Genomic DNA, 16,693 nt, shown 5'->3' with positions numbered 1-16,693 from the left:
TGCCGTTCTCTATGGCAGAACATTTTCGCCAGGCAATGTGTTCCCTGTCTGGGTCGTGTGGCTGAGTTTTTCTTTCAAGCTGACTCCAGCTTCAATCTGGCACCCAGACCCACCCTTTGCAGGGGGCAAGAATGTTCCCTTGGGCTTCCCTGGTGGTGCAGTGGTTGAGAGTCCGCCTGCCGATGCAGGGGACACGGGTTCGTGCCCCGGTCTGGGAAGATCCCACATGCCGCGGGGCGGCTAGGCCCGTGAGCCATGGCCACTGAACCTGCGCGTCCGGAGCCTGTGCTTCGCAACGGGAAAGGCCACAACAGTGAGAGGCCTGCGTACTGCTAAAAAAAAAAAAAAAAAAAAAAGAATGTTCCCTTATAACCTTAGAGGGTAACTGAATGTGGGAAGAGTGAGCAGTGATGATGTCACCGTCTACAGGCAACTCTGGGTGCAGAGAAAGGCGAACAGTCCAGCTTGCCAATGACTGCAGAAAGCTTAGGTGCTCTGGGGGAGAAGGTGGGTGCTAAATCATTGATAGATGCACATGGACACAGCTCTGAGCTACTGTGGGTCCATTCCAGACTACCACAATAAAGCAAGACACAGGAATTTTTTGGTTTCCCAGTGCATATAAAGGTTATGTTTGCACTTTGCTATTGTGTGAAATAGCGTTACGGCTAAAAAAAAGTCCATACCAATAATTACTTTATTGCTAAAAAATGCTAACCATTATCTGAGCTTTTGGTGAGTCATGGTAGTCACATCAAAGATCATTGATCACACATCACCGTAACAAATATAACAATAATGAAAAAGTTTGAAATATCGCGAGAATTACCAAAATGTGACACAGACAGGAAGTGAGCAAACGCTGTTGGAAAAATGGTGCCAACAGACTTGCTTGAAGCAGGGTTGCTGCAAATCTTCAATTTGTAAAAAACGCGGTATCTGGGGAGCACAGTAAATTGAAGTGCAATGAAAGGTGCTATGCCTGTATGTTAGCACCTGTGGAACTCCAGGTGAGCTGAAGGTGGTATATCACCCCATGTAGTGTTCCTGTTTGGATCTTAGTTCAAATTTTGGGAGGTGATACCAGGTAACTTTTGTGTTTTTTTCTAAAGATGAGATTCTTAGTCTATGGATCATCACACCGTGTATCAGGCTGGCATTCCCACAGGATGCTCTGGAGGTCACAGAGCATAGGAACCTCATTATTAGAAGGAATGTTACTCTCCCTGAGCTCAGGGCTTCCCAAGTGGCTGCCCACGAACCTGGGCTGGCCTGGGAAGATGTTTTTCTCCTGTTGTGACAAAAAAGCAAAACATAAACACAGTTGTGTTTGCATTGGTTTGTAACATTTTTGTAACATCTAAAGTATGCTGCAGTTGAGTTATAACTCTGGAGTACATCCATGAAAAAAATGAGCCAAATTGTTTCTTAAAATGTCCCTGTTCCATCAAATTCAGAGGCCCTGGAATCCCGAATTGGACCCAGCCTTCTATCTCGCAGGAATAGCACACGTGAGATAGCAGGTCAAGCTGCATGGCTCATTGGGAACAGTCAGTCCTGCCTTGCCACTTTCTTGTATGTGGTCTGGCATTTTTTAACACCGCTGGGGCTCAGTGGCTTAAAACGACAATGGTTTATGTCTTACACCACATGCCCATTGCAGGTTCCCATTGCTTCACCACACTGCCCTCCCTCAGGGACACCGGCTCCACCTTTTGGAATCTTGATGATCACCATGGTCACGTGAGTGACCATGCACTGAATTTTAAAGGCTTCAGTCTTTAAAGGCTTCAATTCAAGCACTGAATTTTAAAGGCTTCAGTCTAGAAGGGGTGCATGCTATTGCCCCGTATATTTCATTGGCCAAGACAGGTCATGTGATTACACCTAACTTCAAGAGGGCAGGAAAGTACAATCCTACAAAGAAGTTCTTGGAAGGAGTAGAGGTAGAAATACTGGCAAATAGCAGTTAAGGCCAAACACACAGTTGTTCATTAATATTCCATTTTCTTTATTTTAGCTCAGCATTTTAACTGGTTGAAATATTTTTATATCTTGATTCTGGTATGAATTGTATTAGCTGCCACATTTTGAGAGTCTATGGCATTTCGCTAAAAACTTCCTCTAGCCTGGTAGTGATTCACTGACTAGTACATTCAGACTACAGTTGTTCAACGGTTTCAAGTCCACTTTCTCCATAAGGGGAATCATGAGAAATTCTATAACAGTCTTTGCTGAAATCACAGCAAAGACACATTATTTGGGTATTTTGCCCTTGATTTATTAAAGTAGGGTCTCTATCAAAAAAGGAAATAAGGTGGGTTAGGGGGAAGATTTGATGTTCTGTAAGTTTGGAATAATATGAACCAAAGGTCTGGATAATTGAATTTTTAGTTTTCATTTAAACATAGAGCCAACATTATTTTAATAACTTCGGTTAATAAGACATGATAATATATTAGTTGGACTCTTTGCTGAGGTATTTGGAGGTCTTGCAGATGGTTGGAAACTGTCAGCCAAGTACCAAATCAACCTTCAGAACCAAAGAAAAGACCCACTTCTCCGAGAGTGATAACAGCAATAATAATAGTGAACACTTGCATGGTATTTACTGTGTGGACGTTTTGAAGCCAGGGCACATAATGCCATGTCCAATTGTTCAGAACTAATCACATAGCTCCTCTTATAACCAAGGGGGCTGGGAGATTTAGTCTTCCTTTTTAGCTTGGAGAAAAATGGTCTTGAATTGTCTCTTTCATAATATGCCTTTTTTTTTTTTTTTTTTTGTGGTACGCGGGCCTCTCACTGTTGTGGCCTCTCCCGTTGCGGAGCACAGGCTCCGGACGCGCAGGCTCAGCGGCCATGGTCCACGGGCCCAGCCGCTCCGCGGCATGTGGGATCTTCCCGGACCGGGGCACGAACCCGTGTCCCCTGCATCGGCAGGCGGACTCCCAACCACTGCGCCACCAGGGAAGCCCGAGAATATATATATTTTTAAAAGTTCAATATTAGCTGGAAAATTCAGAAATCAGCATCCAAAAAATAAAACCACTGTTAGTTCTTCCGTATTTCAAAGTGATATGAAATTCACCCACAAGGGAGGTGGTTAGGCAAAAATATAGTAAACAGAAGTGTGATTTTAATTAGCCCACAACCTTTCTTACACTTCATGTTGCTTCATTTGTTGCGTGTGTGTTGATGGAAAGGCATGAGCAGCCCTAGTCCATTATTCCAGGATTTAAGGTAAGAAAAGTTAGTTTCAGGAAAATGCACACTCCAGGGGCACAGAAAGTGGAAGAAACACCTGATTGATGAGACAAGTACCAGCAGAGGGTGCTGGTGTGGCACAAAATTAAGATTTTTTAAAAAGAGGAGATCTGGGCTAAAAGACAGCAGGTGTGAGGGAAATGTCATAACTGTTTGGGTCCGCTTGGAGGTATGAATTTCCCCGCTGCATGCAGATCTGTCTGGGTTTCAGTGATTTCTTGTGATGGCCACATGGATTTTAGGCATCTCCTAAAGCACAAACGCCTGACACTTGCTCCTGTGTCTAAGCGAGACTGGGAGAGGCTGTGCAGTTTGGCTCCTGTCTGCACTGGAGACTTTCTATCAGCCCCTGGCTGCTCGTCTGTGGCACCTCCATGCTGGGTTCATGTGCAGTCTCTACTTTCTTATTTGCCCAGCTTTTACAAAACTATATTTGTGCGCCCTAGAAAATTTGCCAAACTGTTAATCCAAGAGGGTCCCATTTTCTTTTCTCACGTGGCCACCCTGAAGACAGGGTGACCAGTTCCTGGGAGCCTATACACAGCAGAGGTTGTGAAAGGTCGGGGAGGGGGTGGGACGAGGTGGGCTGCGTTTTCTCAGCAGCGCCTGACCTCCTTGGCTGTCAAACTACGAAGAGCTCGATAGTAAACGCGAGCAGTGCCTTCTCGAATCTGCTTTTCTGAACTGCTCTTTCAGAAAACTGACAGCGTTCTGGGCTGGCAGTCAAGTGACCCACTGGGGTCCAGTCCAGCCTGTCTGGGCCTCAGTTTCCTCCTCTGTTCAGCGACAGGGTTAGACACTCTGATCCCGAGGCCTCTTTCAGCTCTCGCGCGCCACAGTCAGACACCTCTGAGCGGCGCGGCCGGTTCCGCCCTCTGGGAAGGGCCCGCGAGAGGGGAAGCTCTCGGTCAGCACCAAGGACAAGGGCCCCGGGGCGCGCTGCGCAGACGCAAGGTCACTTCTTAGCCAGTCCCGCTCCTCTGCGGGTGTCTGGGCGCCCGGGTTTGGAGGCTGCGCGGGGAGGGCCGTGTGTGCTGGGGAAGTGGTGAAAGCTGGGGGAGCAGCCCCGGGGAATGAAGTAAGGCCGGGCCCCCTGCGGTCTCGCAGATTCTGCGCCAAGAGGCCGAGGGCGGTTCCTGACAGTCGGGCGCGGCGCCCCCGCCCGCCCCTGTCCGGCCCTTGGCGGGCGCAGCGCTGCTCTGCACCTGGAGGCCCCGTAAAGTCCTCCCCGCGCCTGCGTTGACCTCCTCCACCCCCTTTCCTTCCCGAGCCTCGCCTTAGCTCCCCGCCGGGGCCGCGCCGCCACCACTGACCTCTCGAGGTTCTTTTGGACACACCCACGACTCTGACCGCACCCCTCTGGGCTGGGGGCCCCGGACGGCCATTCTGCTCCCCGTGACTCAATTCCCTGTGGGGGAAGGGTCCTCACGACCCTCTCCTCCCACGCACGCCCGGAGCCCCGCCCCCGCTTGCCCCGCCCACAAGCCCCGCCCGCCGTTGCCCCGGGAACCGCGGATCCCGCAGCTGCAGGAAGCGCCCGGCGCCGCGGAGCACTTCTCGACGCCAGCACTGCCGCTCCCGCCGCCAGGGCCGCCGCCGCGCCTCAGTCCCGGCTCCCGCTCCCGCGCCCGCTCCGTCGGCCATGCTGCCCCGCCGCGCCCCGGCGCCCGGTGCGCAGCTGCTGCCCGCGCCCGCCCTGCTGCTGCTGCTGCTGCTCGGCGCGGGGCCCCGCAGCGGCTGTCTGGCCAGCCCGGTTCCTGCCGCGTCCTTGTCCGTGTCGGGGCCATGCGGCGCACAGCCCTGCCGGAACGGGGGTGTGTGCACCCCGCGCCCCGCGCCCGGCCCGCAGTCCCCGGACGCCGCCGGCGACCCCGGCTACAGCTGCACCTGTCCCGCCGGGATCTCTGGCGCCAACTGCCAGGTGAGTGGACGCGGCGGGCGCGGCGGCGGGCTCGGCGGCGGGCGCGGGCCGGGGACCCGCAGCCTCTCCCCGCCGGCCACTGCGCGCTACCTGGTGCGGAGCTCCAGGGTGCCTGACAGGAGCTTTTCCTCCTTCGGGAAGGGAATGGATCTAGCCTCTCGGCCCACGTGGACGCGGACCCCTGGCCGACCTTGCAAGTGTCGCTTCTCTGCCCACCCTGGTACTCCGGCCGTGCCGGCCCGGGGTTCTCGGAGCGCGCCGCTCCATGGCCTGGCAGCCACCCTAGCTAGCTAGCTCTGGTACTCCTGGCACGACCATTAGCCGCCAAGTGGCGCGCCCATCTCGGCCCGGGCCGAGCCACACTCCGCTAGAGCCGGGTCTTGGTACCCGTTCTGGCAACGCAGAGGGACCAGCTCCAAGCGTCCCTGGCGGGGTTCATGTCCAGGTGGCCCCTGTTCCTTGTCCCGCCGGATCCTGCGTGTGTCGAGGGTGAGCCGTATGGGCGGCAGGGAGTGGCGGGCTCCGTGCCCAGGGGTCGGGCATTTTCCTTCCTTTCCAACCCCCTTGAGGTCTCTAACAAAGCCGCCGGAGGCCGAGCGGTCAGCTGCCTCCCCGCGGCCTGCGACCAGCCCTTTCTGAGCTTAGGAGGAGTGTTGGAGCAGCAGGAAGCATTGGAGGGGACGTTGCGAGTTGGGCTTGTTGTGTTGCTTTCCCTGCCGGACGCTCCTGGAGGCGCATGTTTGGGGTAGGCAGCCAGGGAGTGAGCTGGGCACCGGAAAGCTTCAAGGAAGCGTGGGGCCATGCGAGGGATGGGAGATGGCCAGCTGCTAACCGTGGATTTGGGATTTCCAAGAGAATTTGGCAGATAATAAACAAGGCTGGCTTACAAGTTTGTTAAAAGCTCGGTGAAACCTACTAACCTATTAACACCAACATTTTCAGTAGGCGACTCGGCACACAGTGTGTGCAGGTAGAAAATCCCTAAGTCTCTATTCCAGGGCAGGGCAAGTGATGGATTTATCTGAAATTATTAAATTCAACCAAGTGAATGTGGAACGTATAAGGGATCAGATGCTTTCTTTCTTACATATGGAGTGGAGGAGTTTGTTTCATATAAATTTGATTAAATGCCCCAAGAGTTACTTTGAAAACGCTCAAATGCACTTTTATTTCTTTGGGTAAGAGGCCAGTATTTTTTAATATAGTTAAATGGGATTGAGAAACTTGACCTTGACAGACAATTTTTGCTATTTCCTAGAATCTGTTTTTCCTCAGTAGTAGCAAATTATCAAGCTGAATCTATCTTTTCAACGTTGTGCTCTTCTTTGTTAATTGGTTCCAATAAGCTTTAATTCCCTCAAGGGAGATGATGCTGACGATTAGGAGTAGGGTAATGATGAGAGCGCGCTACGACCCCGCGGAGTACATCTGGGGAATGAGGACTCTTTGGGGAGATGCCTGCTGGAGCCGCACGAACCATTAGGAGAGAATCTTGCTCACTAATCTCCCCTGTTGACTGATGATCTATATGACTTTTACTGGAGAAGTGAGTTGCCTGAATGCTCCTATCAAACCACTCTCATATTTACATGTCTGAAATCTGTCCTTGAAAGAAACAGTCAATGTGAATTCAGAGTGTAGTAGACATGGACAGGAGAAGGTAGGTTAGAGTGCACATCAGTTTAAATGGGAAGAAAGACTGGACATTGGGGATTTAACCCAACTCTGAGACTTTTTTTTTTGGTGATTCTAAAAATAGAAGAAATCTTCAGGAAAGGGGAAGACCTCTTTATTGCTTCCTAGAGATGACTCAGAGAAGCGTAAATTTTTTTTTTGTCCTAAGTAGTGTTTTGATACATAATGTATTCATTCAGAAATGAGTCATGAACTAATACACAAATATTGCAGAACCAACTAGTTCAAAACAGATTCGGGCTTCTAGGTCCTTCTGAGGCAGTCTTAGCTCTCTGAATGCTGCCCACCTGAGGAGAAGCAATACTAGGTTGGGAGTTCCGAGTTGAAGAGAGCTGGCGTAACTAATTCTAACAGGAAAGCTGAGCAAATTTGGAACCTGATCTGGTTCTGGCTTGGTTACCCAGAAGAACTTAAACTGAGATGATTCAGAGCCTTGTAAACCCATAAGAAATTGATTCCTGATCACTTTAATTTAATCTTTCATGTTCTTGCATTAACACTTGAGACTCTCATTTTCTGTGGGGAGAAAAAGGCAATCTCAATAGAGAAGTTAAACAGAGGGGGAAAAACCCCTTACACATACTCAGTTACAGATAAGGGAAATGGATGTTAGCCGTTGCAGACAGTGTGCTTGCTGAAACAGAATCGCATGCTTGCTGGGTAAATTGAAAATGGAATTTTACCTGTACGGAAGAGAATTCTGTAGACAGCAAGTGTCACCCCTCCCCCAACTACAAAGACAATAATGTTAGCAATGAAAACATTGGAACCTAACTCTGAAGTCCTCCCTCCCTCCCCCTCCCCTTCCTCCCTCCCCCTCCCCCTTCCTCCCTCCCCCTTCCTCCCTCCCCCTCCCCCTTCCTCCCTCCCCCTCCCCTCCCCCTTCCCCTCCCCCTCCCCTTCCCCTCCCCTTCCCCTTCCTCCCTCCCTCCCTCCCCCCTCCCCTCCCCCTCCCTCCCTCCCTCCCTCCCTTCCTTCCTTCCTTCCTTCCTTCCTCTTCTCCTTCCCACTCCCTCCTCCTCCTTTTTTCAGTATGTGTTTAAAATTAAGAAAACCATGAACCACTAGTTGGGATTAAAATGGATTAAGGCTGTCTTCAGCTTTTGTGTGGTCAGCTGGCTGGTGTTTGGGCAAGCCCCTGGGTCCAGGCGGTGCTTCTGGTATCACCCAGCGATAGGAACTCACAGAATCTGGGAACTGTGTGGTGTGAAGGAGGATGTGTGCATTTGAAGCTGAGCTGCTGCCCTTGAACCTGCTGTGACAGGTGATCTAAACCGAGTCTCAGGTTCCCATCTTCGAGGATGGGATCTGCCTCACAAGGTTGGTGATAAAGAGTCTGATTCTGTTGTTTGATGTTTGACTGCTGACAGCTTTCAAGCCACACCTGTCCCTCTTCCCCTTCTGCCCACATGGAGGCAAAATGATTAGAAAGCCTAGGTGTTCTTTCCTTTGGTGCTGGTGGGAGGATCAAACCGTGCAAGCCCCTGTTCATGCTTAAGATACATCTTTTCTAAGTCCTCTAACATACTTAGACCTATTAAATCATGAGCATTCAGTGGATTCTAAAAATGTATATGCAAGAGGGAAGAGATGTGGGGACATATGTATATGTATAGCTGATTCACTTTGTTATAAAGCAGAAATTAACACACCATTGTAAAGCAATTATACTCCAATAAAGATGTGAAAAAAATAAAAATGTATATGGAAATCTAACCTACAGAGACATGATGACAGTGATGACTGTGATGATGATGGTGATTGCTAACTCTTTTCTCAAGCACTTGCCACGTGCCAGCAATGTTTCAGAGGCTTTACAGATATAGCTCTCCAATCCTCATGGTGTCCTATGAGCTGGGTGCTGTAACCATGCCCATTATTTAGATGAAGTGCAGAAAAGTTAAATGAGAGGCCCAAGGTCACCCTGTTAAGTCAGTGTGGGAGTTGAACCCATTAGCTGGCTTGATGTAGAGCTGTAGAGTCCGAACGGTGTGGAGATGAAAGTCCAGTCCTGGCCCTGTTATTTTTAGCTGTGTGACCTTAAATTAGCGCTCTAACCTCTTTGAGTCTTAGCAGTAAAAAAGGGATGGAGTGATTTCTGAGGCTGGGTTTGCTTTAGAACACCTGGTTTTGCTCTGAAACACAGGTTGATGGCTGTGCCCAGCTGGAGTGAAAAGCCTGATAAAGACACAGCAAATTCCCCTTATGCTACCCACCAAGCAAGACCTTCACTCAGAGTTAGAATTGTAGGTCCTGGCTGAAGTTATTTTTACCATGATGACAAGCATATGGACACTACATAAAAGAAACATAAGTATTTCTGATGGGTTTGAAAAAACTTCAAATTAAAAAACACTGAGGCTGCTGTTCTTGCCTTTCTGTTTCATTTGGGGAAGCAGGCAGGTATCAGAGGTGGCAGCTGCTGGACCAATTTTTCTTTTCGGGTGAGTGGTACAGGAACTCCTCCCTTCCATTGGGCCTTCCATCCAAGGTAGAGATTATTTAAATTTGTATTATTTGTATTATTTTGTTTTAATCCAGCTCTTTTAATGAATTAATTCTTTGCCAAATATTCAAGCAGTCAGACACCTGTTTGTTTCTTCATGTTATGTTCTCTAGGAATCTTATCCTTTGGGATTAGAATGAAAATGTGTCAGTTTCTGCACTTGGAGGAAACAGGGGCTTGTGTAGCTGCTTTTTATGTAGTTTTACCCACTAAGCTGATTCTATAACCCTCTCTTTGATTTAACATGGGACTTGAAACAATGGTTCTGCTTCAGATGAATCCATTTTGACTGAAGTTTGCTAACAAACAACAACAAAGAATTCTAGCTCTTTGCACAGCTTCAGCCTTCTCTGCTGGACTTTTTGCACATGTGCACACACACGCACACGCACACCCACACTGACTCACATTGTGATATGTGCAAAATCTCCTATATTAGCTGTCAAGAGACGTTGCTTCTTTCTCTGGCTTTTCTACTAACTTTTTGTGACCTTGGGAGAGCAATCGAACATCCCTGGACTTCAGTGTTCATATCTCCAAAATGGACTAGAATGCTTGTCTTAGTTTCTTTTTAGAAAAGATGCAATTAATAAATGGGACATTGTGAAATTTTTTTCGATAAAGGAGGATGGGAGAATGAATGTAAAACGTTTTGAAAAAAGGTAAAATGTTGCACAAATACAAGGTATACCACTAGGAAAAGGATTATCTGTTTCTCATGTAAAATATGATTACACCAGTCTATTCAGTGCCTGTGATTGTTTTCCTTCAATGAACAGACTCAGCTTTTTCTCCCTACTAGGATGAGTTATGCTACGAGATCAGTTTTAAAAATGAAAAAAATTCATTGTACTGAAATTTTGATAAATGTATAGTTCTTTTTATTCTGAAATAGTTTCTCAGAAGATTCTCAGTGACTTTGTTTTCTTTTGAAATAAATGAATGAAGCTCATCAAAATCCTCTGAACACTTTTAATAAAGGAAAGAAACAGTTGTTTTCCTTGGTATCATGAAAATGGAGTGATTTTCTTATTTGGTTTATCTGATGAATTCTTAGGAAACATCATTTTTCTCAGTTTGGCCACCTGACAAAAACACATTTCTGTCTTCAGCTTCTTTGCTTAAGCTTCTCATGTGACACGGTACCATCCAAAATGCTTTTGTTTATGCCCTCATTTCAGGCATCAGACAGGAAAGAAAACCTATCTGAGGCCGAAGGGTATTTGAGTCAGAAAACCGAATGGCTGAGCTGTATTTTTAGATCTTCTTACCGATCCAGGAGGCAGCTGTGGTCAGCGCTGCCCAGCCCAGAGGCAGGGACTATAGAATCTTGCCCCCCAGACAGAAAGTCCAACAGCACAGTAAAGTTTGTGGATAGAATTTCTTTATGTTTCCTCCTTCCTCCTTCACCTACACTGGTGCTGAACCCTGGCTGCCTGTAGAGTCCCCCAGGAGCTTTAACAAAAATGAGTGCCTGCGTCCCACTGTCCCACATCCCCCAAGTTCTGACTTAATTGGTGGGGCCTGGGCACCTGTGATTTTTAAATGTCCTCCAAGTAATTCTACTGTAGGACCAGGGTAGGGAAGCCCCCGCTAGACTCTGGTCATCTCCCCTGACAGCCTGCCCAACATGTGGCCTGTGGCAGAGAAAAAGAATACAGTCCCACCTGCTCTTGGCCCTTCTCATCCAAGAGCATCCAGAGCCTGGAATTTCTGGCCCACACTTTCCTCCAATGGCAAAGATTTTGCATCTCAGAGTGGACTTGAAGTCTCCACGAAGGTGGTATGTGATGCAGTGTTGAGTCCAGATGTGGGAATCAGACCTAGGGTGGACTCTGAGTGTCCTCGGGGAAGTAATTAGTTTTTCTGCAGCGTGGTTTCCTCATCTGTGAAAATGGGACCCTGATGCCAACCTTGAAGGTTTTTGTGGCTTAGAAAAGTATCTAGTCCAGTGACTGGCCAAGAGGAGACACCTACTAAAAGGTATCCATTGTGCGTATCTGTAAGAGGACTCTTGTTTATTTCATGTTTTTCCCTTGGACCAAAAAAAAAATCTTTCTTTCTTACCCGTTTTCCAAAGAGACTAAAATTCCACCAGTGGAGATTCATTTCTTTGGTTTTATGTATCAGATGCTAGAAAACTGGGATTTTGCTGCTGACTTCCTACAGCATTCACTTCTGTTAGTTCCTCCTCTGTACCCCCTTACCAGGTGGGTGTCAAAAACAGTAAGAGAACCATGTGGACTGAGCATGCGCTGGCCACCTAGCCTTTTATGGAATCATTCATTGCTTCATTTGAACACTGACCTGTCTTCGGTCAACACTCACACTGTGAGTCTTAGTGCAGTTGTCTTTAAGAGGAGGGGCTGGGCTTCCCTGGTGGCGCAGTGGTTGAGAGTCCGCCTGCCGATGCAGGGGACGCGGGTTCGTGCCCCGGTCCGGGAAGATCCCACATGTCGCGGAGTGGCTGGGCCCGTGAGCCATGGCCGCTGAGCTTGCGCGTCCGGAGCCTGTGCTTGGCAACGGGAGAGGCCACAGCAGTGAGAGGTCTGCGTACCGCTAAAAAAAAAAAAAAAGAGGAGGGGCTTCTCTAAGTCACCCCTCCCTGCTCCCCAGGGTGAGTGAGGGCAGAGCAGGACCCCTGACAGGGCTGTAAGCTTCAGGATTACAGGAGCATCAGGCACCGGACAGCAGACAGGCAACCAGCCAAGAATGGTTTTAACATTTTAAAATGGTTGGAAACAAATCAAAATAAGAATCAGAGTTTGGGACGCATGAAAATGATATGAAATTCAAATTCCAGTGTCAGTCAGGCTTTATGGAACACAGCCACGCCCATTCACTTAAGTATTATCTGCTGGTGGGCTGGGCTCCACCAGCAGAGTGGAGCAGTTGCAACAGACTATGGATTGTAAAGCTGAAAATATTTATCTGGCCCGTGGCAAAGGAAGAGGTTGGCTGAATGTTTCCGTAAACGTTGGTGGAAAGAATTTATTCTTCTGTTTTTATTTGACTGAGCTAAATAAAGGCTGGTCCCCCTTCCCCTTCCCTTATCCTCCCTCTGTCCTTTCTTCTCCAGGGATGTCTATAGCCAGGCTCTAGGGCCAGCCACTAAGGCTGGATGCAGTGGGAGATATACCAATGGATAAACAGAGCCCTTGTCTTCGATCTCGAGAGTCATCCTGGGCAGACTTTTAACTTTTCATTGTACATCAGACCTTGTTTAATATGTTTGGACACTGAAGTTAGTTTACTTCCAGGGAGGCGTGTGTGGTAGGGAAAGGAAACACCAGCTGTAGGGGTTTGGGGTGTGAATTTAGAGGTTTAGAATCCGCCCTCGGTCACTACAAGCTTATTACCTTTTATTTTTTTTTACTTCTATTTATTTTTGGCTGCATTGGATCTTTGTTGCTTCACGCAAGCTTTCTCTAGTTGTGGCGAGCAGGGGCTACTCTTCATTGCGGTGCGCGGGCTTCTCATTGCGGTGGCTTCTCTTGTTGCGGAGCACGGGCCCTAGGCCCACGGGCTTCAGTAGTTGTGGTGCGTCAGCTTCAGTGGTTGTGGCATGCGGGCTCAGTAGTTGTGGTGCACGGGCTTAGTTGCTCCATGGCGTGTGGGATCTTCCCGGACCAGGGCTTGAACCCGTGTCCCCTGCATTGGCAGGTGGATTCTTAACCACTGTGCCACCAAGGAAGCGCCCCCGCGTTTTTTTAATTGTTCAAAATTTAATCATGACCTAGTTTATAAAACACAAATTCAACAATTGTAATATTATTATTATGCGGAAATGTCTACTTATATTTACTTATATTTGCAGACTTTTTGTTATTGTTTATCCTTCTTGCTCCTTAGGAGCTTATTAGCTTTCTTAACCTCAATTCCTCATTCATTCATAGGATGTTTGGAAGGATGAACAGAGTAGCTCGTAATCCCCCTGGCACAGAGTTGGCCCTCTGTGCATACGAACTGCTATTTCTGTAAAAGTGGATACCTCTCTCCATTTCATGGCTAAGGAAACTTACCTGGGGTCATACAGCTCGGTGACAGCATTGGAGAGCTGGGCCCCAGCGTTGGGGCTTCAAGTATAATGTTTTTGCTATTATTACACTGCATTTGCCTCAAACTGCTCCTTGTTTGTGACTTTCAAAGTGAGTGCTGGAGGGGAACCAGAGGAAAAATTGGTAGTGGTGCCAGTTCTGGCAGTTTTAGTTTCTGCAGGGATGCTTTGGGTTTGTGTAATGTTAAGGTTTTTCTTTCTTAAGAGAGAGAAATGGCATAGGGCTTTTGGAAAAGAGTGAGGATTTGTGCAATGAAATAAGTGTACTTAAAGGAAAGGCACTTGGAAAGAGAAATGTCTGCTATCTTTTGCTAAGGGTTCCTGAAAGCTGGCACGTCCTTTAGAATTCCAATGCTGACAATTATCTGCTGCTTGTAATTAATTTAAGGGAGCATTTGTAATTACTTTTGGGTTTCAGAGGCAGATTGAAACTCCTTTAGGGAAGGCATTTTGTGGTGGAAGTGATTACCTGAGATGAAAAGGATCTAGTCCCTCTTTTCCATGGGAAATCAGAACCCCAGAGTCTGTAGTAAATGGACTGATATCCGCCCAGTGGAAGGACAGCCCAGTAAGGGTGATTGACAGTTTCTGACAGTGTTCAGGTCAGATTTCCAAAATATGTTATTTGGAGCAAAATCCCATCCTTAATTTTTAAGCGAAGTGAAATGTATTAGAATGGGAAAAACGTTAAGTATATCTTCAGTATATTACCCAAGAAAGGGAACATTTTATCTAGAAAATATGAAAAGAAAACCAAACTCTCTAACTTCAAACTGACCTTCCTGATTACTCCTTACACAAAGGATTTTCAGTCTCTTTCAAAAATTAAGGTATAATTTATATACAGTAAAATTCACCCCTTTAAGCCTTCAGTTCTATGATTTTTGAAATATAGTTGTGTAACTGTCACCACAATTAGGATATAGAATAGCTCATCACCTCCATAAATTTCCTCATGCCCCTTTGTAGTAAACCCTCTCCCCAGGCCCAGCCCCTGGCCTCTGCTGGTCTGATTTCTGTCCTTACAGTTTTGCAGTTTCCGGAATATCATATAAATTAAACCACACAACATGTGTGCTGCTTCTATTAGTGTAATGCTTCTGAGGTTGCATGCATCAGTAATTTCTTTTTATTGCCGAGTAGTATTCCATTGTATGGATATACTGCAATTTCATTTATCCTTTCACCGATTCATGACATTTGGGTGGTTTCCAGTTTTTGCTGATTATGAGTAAAACGTCCACGTACAGGTCTTTAAGTGTACATGTTTTCATTTCTCTTTAGTAAGTACCTAGGAGTGGGATTGCTGGGTCATGCGTAAGTGCATGTTAAACGTTATAAGAAGTTGCCAAGCTGTTTCCCAGGATTACTATGTCATTTTGCATCCCAGTCAGCATTAAATGAGAGTTCCAGTTGCTTGCATCCTTGTCAGTTTTTGGTATCGTTGGTGATTTAGATTTTAGCTATTGTAATAGGTGTATAGTGGCATCACATTGCAGTGTTAGTTTGCATTTTCGTAACAATAGATGATACTGAGCATTTTTTTTTGTGCTATTGGCCATCCATACCTTTTTTTTTTTTCGATGAAGTGTTTGGTTCAAATGAGTTATGAGAGTTCTTTCTAGATTTTGGATGCACATCCTTTATTCTGTATGTGACTTGCAAATATTTTCTCCCAAACTGTGGCTTGTCTTTTTATTTTCTTGACAGTGTCTTTTGAAGGGCAGGTTTTTAATACTGGTGAAATCTAATTTATCCACTTTTTCTTTTATGGTTTGTGCTTTTTTGCGTCCTCTGTAAGAAATCTTTGCTTAATCCAAGGTCACAAAAAATTTCTCCTGTATTTTCTTCTGGAATTGTATTGTTTTAGGTGTTACGTTTAAGTCTTTGACCCATTCAGAGATAATATTTGTATTTGTATGTGGGGCAGTGTATGAGTAGTTTTTATTCATTTTTTTGGCACATGGATATCCAGTTGTTCCAGAAATATTTGTTGACAAGATTGTCCATCTCCACTGAATTATCTTGGCACCTTTGTTGAAAATTGTTCAGCTATACATATGTGGGTCTATTTTATTCCATTCCATTGACTTTATATATCTATCCTTTCACCAATTCCATATGACCTAGATTACTGTAGTTTTAGAGTAAGTCTTGAAATCAGGTTGTGTGAGTCCTTTAAATTTGTTGAGATGACATGGAATTCCAAGAATCAGGATAGCACGTCACATCTAGATAGAAATTAGGGTTCTTAACCTGGAATCTACAGGTGGTTTCAAGAGTATACAGATGTCCTGAGATGCCAACTTTTTTTTTTTTTTAATAAATTTATTTATTTATTTTTGGCTACGTTGGGTCTTCGTTGCTGCGTGCGGGCTTTCTCTAGTTGCGGCGAGCAGGGGCTGTTCTTCATTGTGGTGCGCGGGCTTCTCATTGCGGTGGCTTCTCTTGTTGTGGAGCGCAGGCACTAGGCACGCGGGCTTCAGTAGTTGTGGCATGTGGGCTCAGTAGTTGTGGCTCGTGGGCTTTAGAGCACAGACGCAGTAGTTGTGGCACACGGGCTTAGTTGCTCCTCAGCATGTGGGATCTGTTCCCGGACCAGGGCTTGAACCCGTGTTCCCTGCATTGGCAGGCGGATTCTTAACCACTGCGCCACCAGGGATGTCCTGAGATGCCACCTTTTGTACATATTTGTTCTCCTGGGGAATGGCTCACAAGTTTCATGAGATTCTTGAAGAAGTCTTCCACCAATAAAATAACTACTAGCACAGAGGAAGAAGAAGCTAGCTAAATACACGAGAAACTTCTGGGCAGGGATGAAAGCATGTACCAAGAGCCAGCCTGGGACCGTGAAGTAGCCCCCAAATAGGAGTGCCAGCTAAAATACAGGATGCTCAGTTAAATTTGAATTTCAGATAAAAAATGAATTTTGTTTTCTGTGTCCCAAATATTGCACATTGTTTTTCTGAAATTCAAATTTAACTGGAAGTTCTTTATGTTTAATTTGCTAAATCTGGCAACCTTACCCAAAAAGCCTAACTAATCCCTGCTCTGATTACCAGCTTTGCTCTAACGGGCTTCTCAATGGCAATTTAAATTCTTGCCAAATAATTACACAAGGCAAATTTTATTAGCTTGCATTTAAGATAATAATTTAGCTCATAGTTTTACATCTTCTTGGGCCCTTTTAAGGGCAACCATCAAACTGCGTTATGACATTAAAAACCTATAAAAATATAGTGAATAA

At 46.5% G+C, this 16,693-nt stretch overlaps 1 protein-coding gene across 2 annotated transcripts in view; it reads left to right on the top strand.

The window, feature by feature from the left end:
* Positions 1-4,788: 4,788 nt before the first annotated feature.
* Positions 4,789-16,693, top strand: part of DNER (delta/notch like EGF repeat containing) — a 326,228-nt gene continuing 314,323 nt past the window's right edge. The window contains exon 1 of one of the 2 annotated variants that reach the window (XM_004262614.4): positions 4,789-5,188. In XM_004262614.4, the coding sequence (XP_004262662.2) occupies positions 4,910-5,188 (279 nt within the window). In that variant the 5' untranslated portion in view covers positions 4,789-4,909. Of the gene's footprint in view, positions 5,189-5,792; positions 5,934-16,693 lie in introns of those variants that run through there. The other variant, XM_033426041.2, reaches the window with a different exon arrangement.

Source organism: Orcinus orca, chromosome 7 (assembly GCF_937001465.1).
Source record: "Orcinus orca chromosome 7, mOrcOrc1.1, whole genome shotgun sequence".
Taxonomy (NCBI): domain Eukaryota; kingdom Metazoa; phylum Chordata; class Mammalia; order Artiodactyla; family Delphinidae; genus Orcinus; species Orcinus orca.
This window is presented reverse-complemented; position numbering and strand designations above follow the sequence as displayed.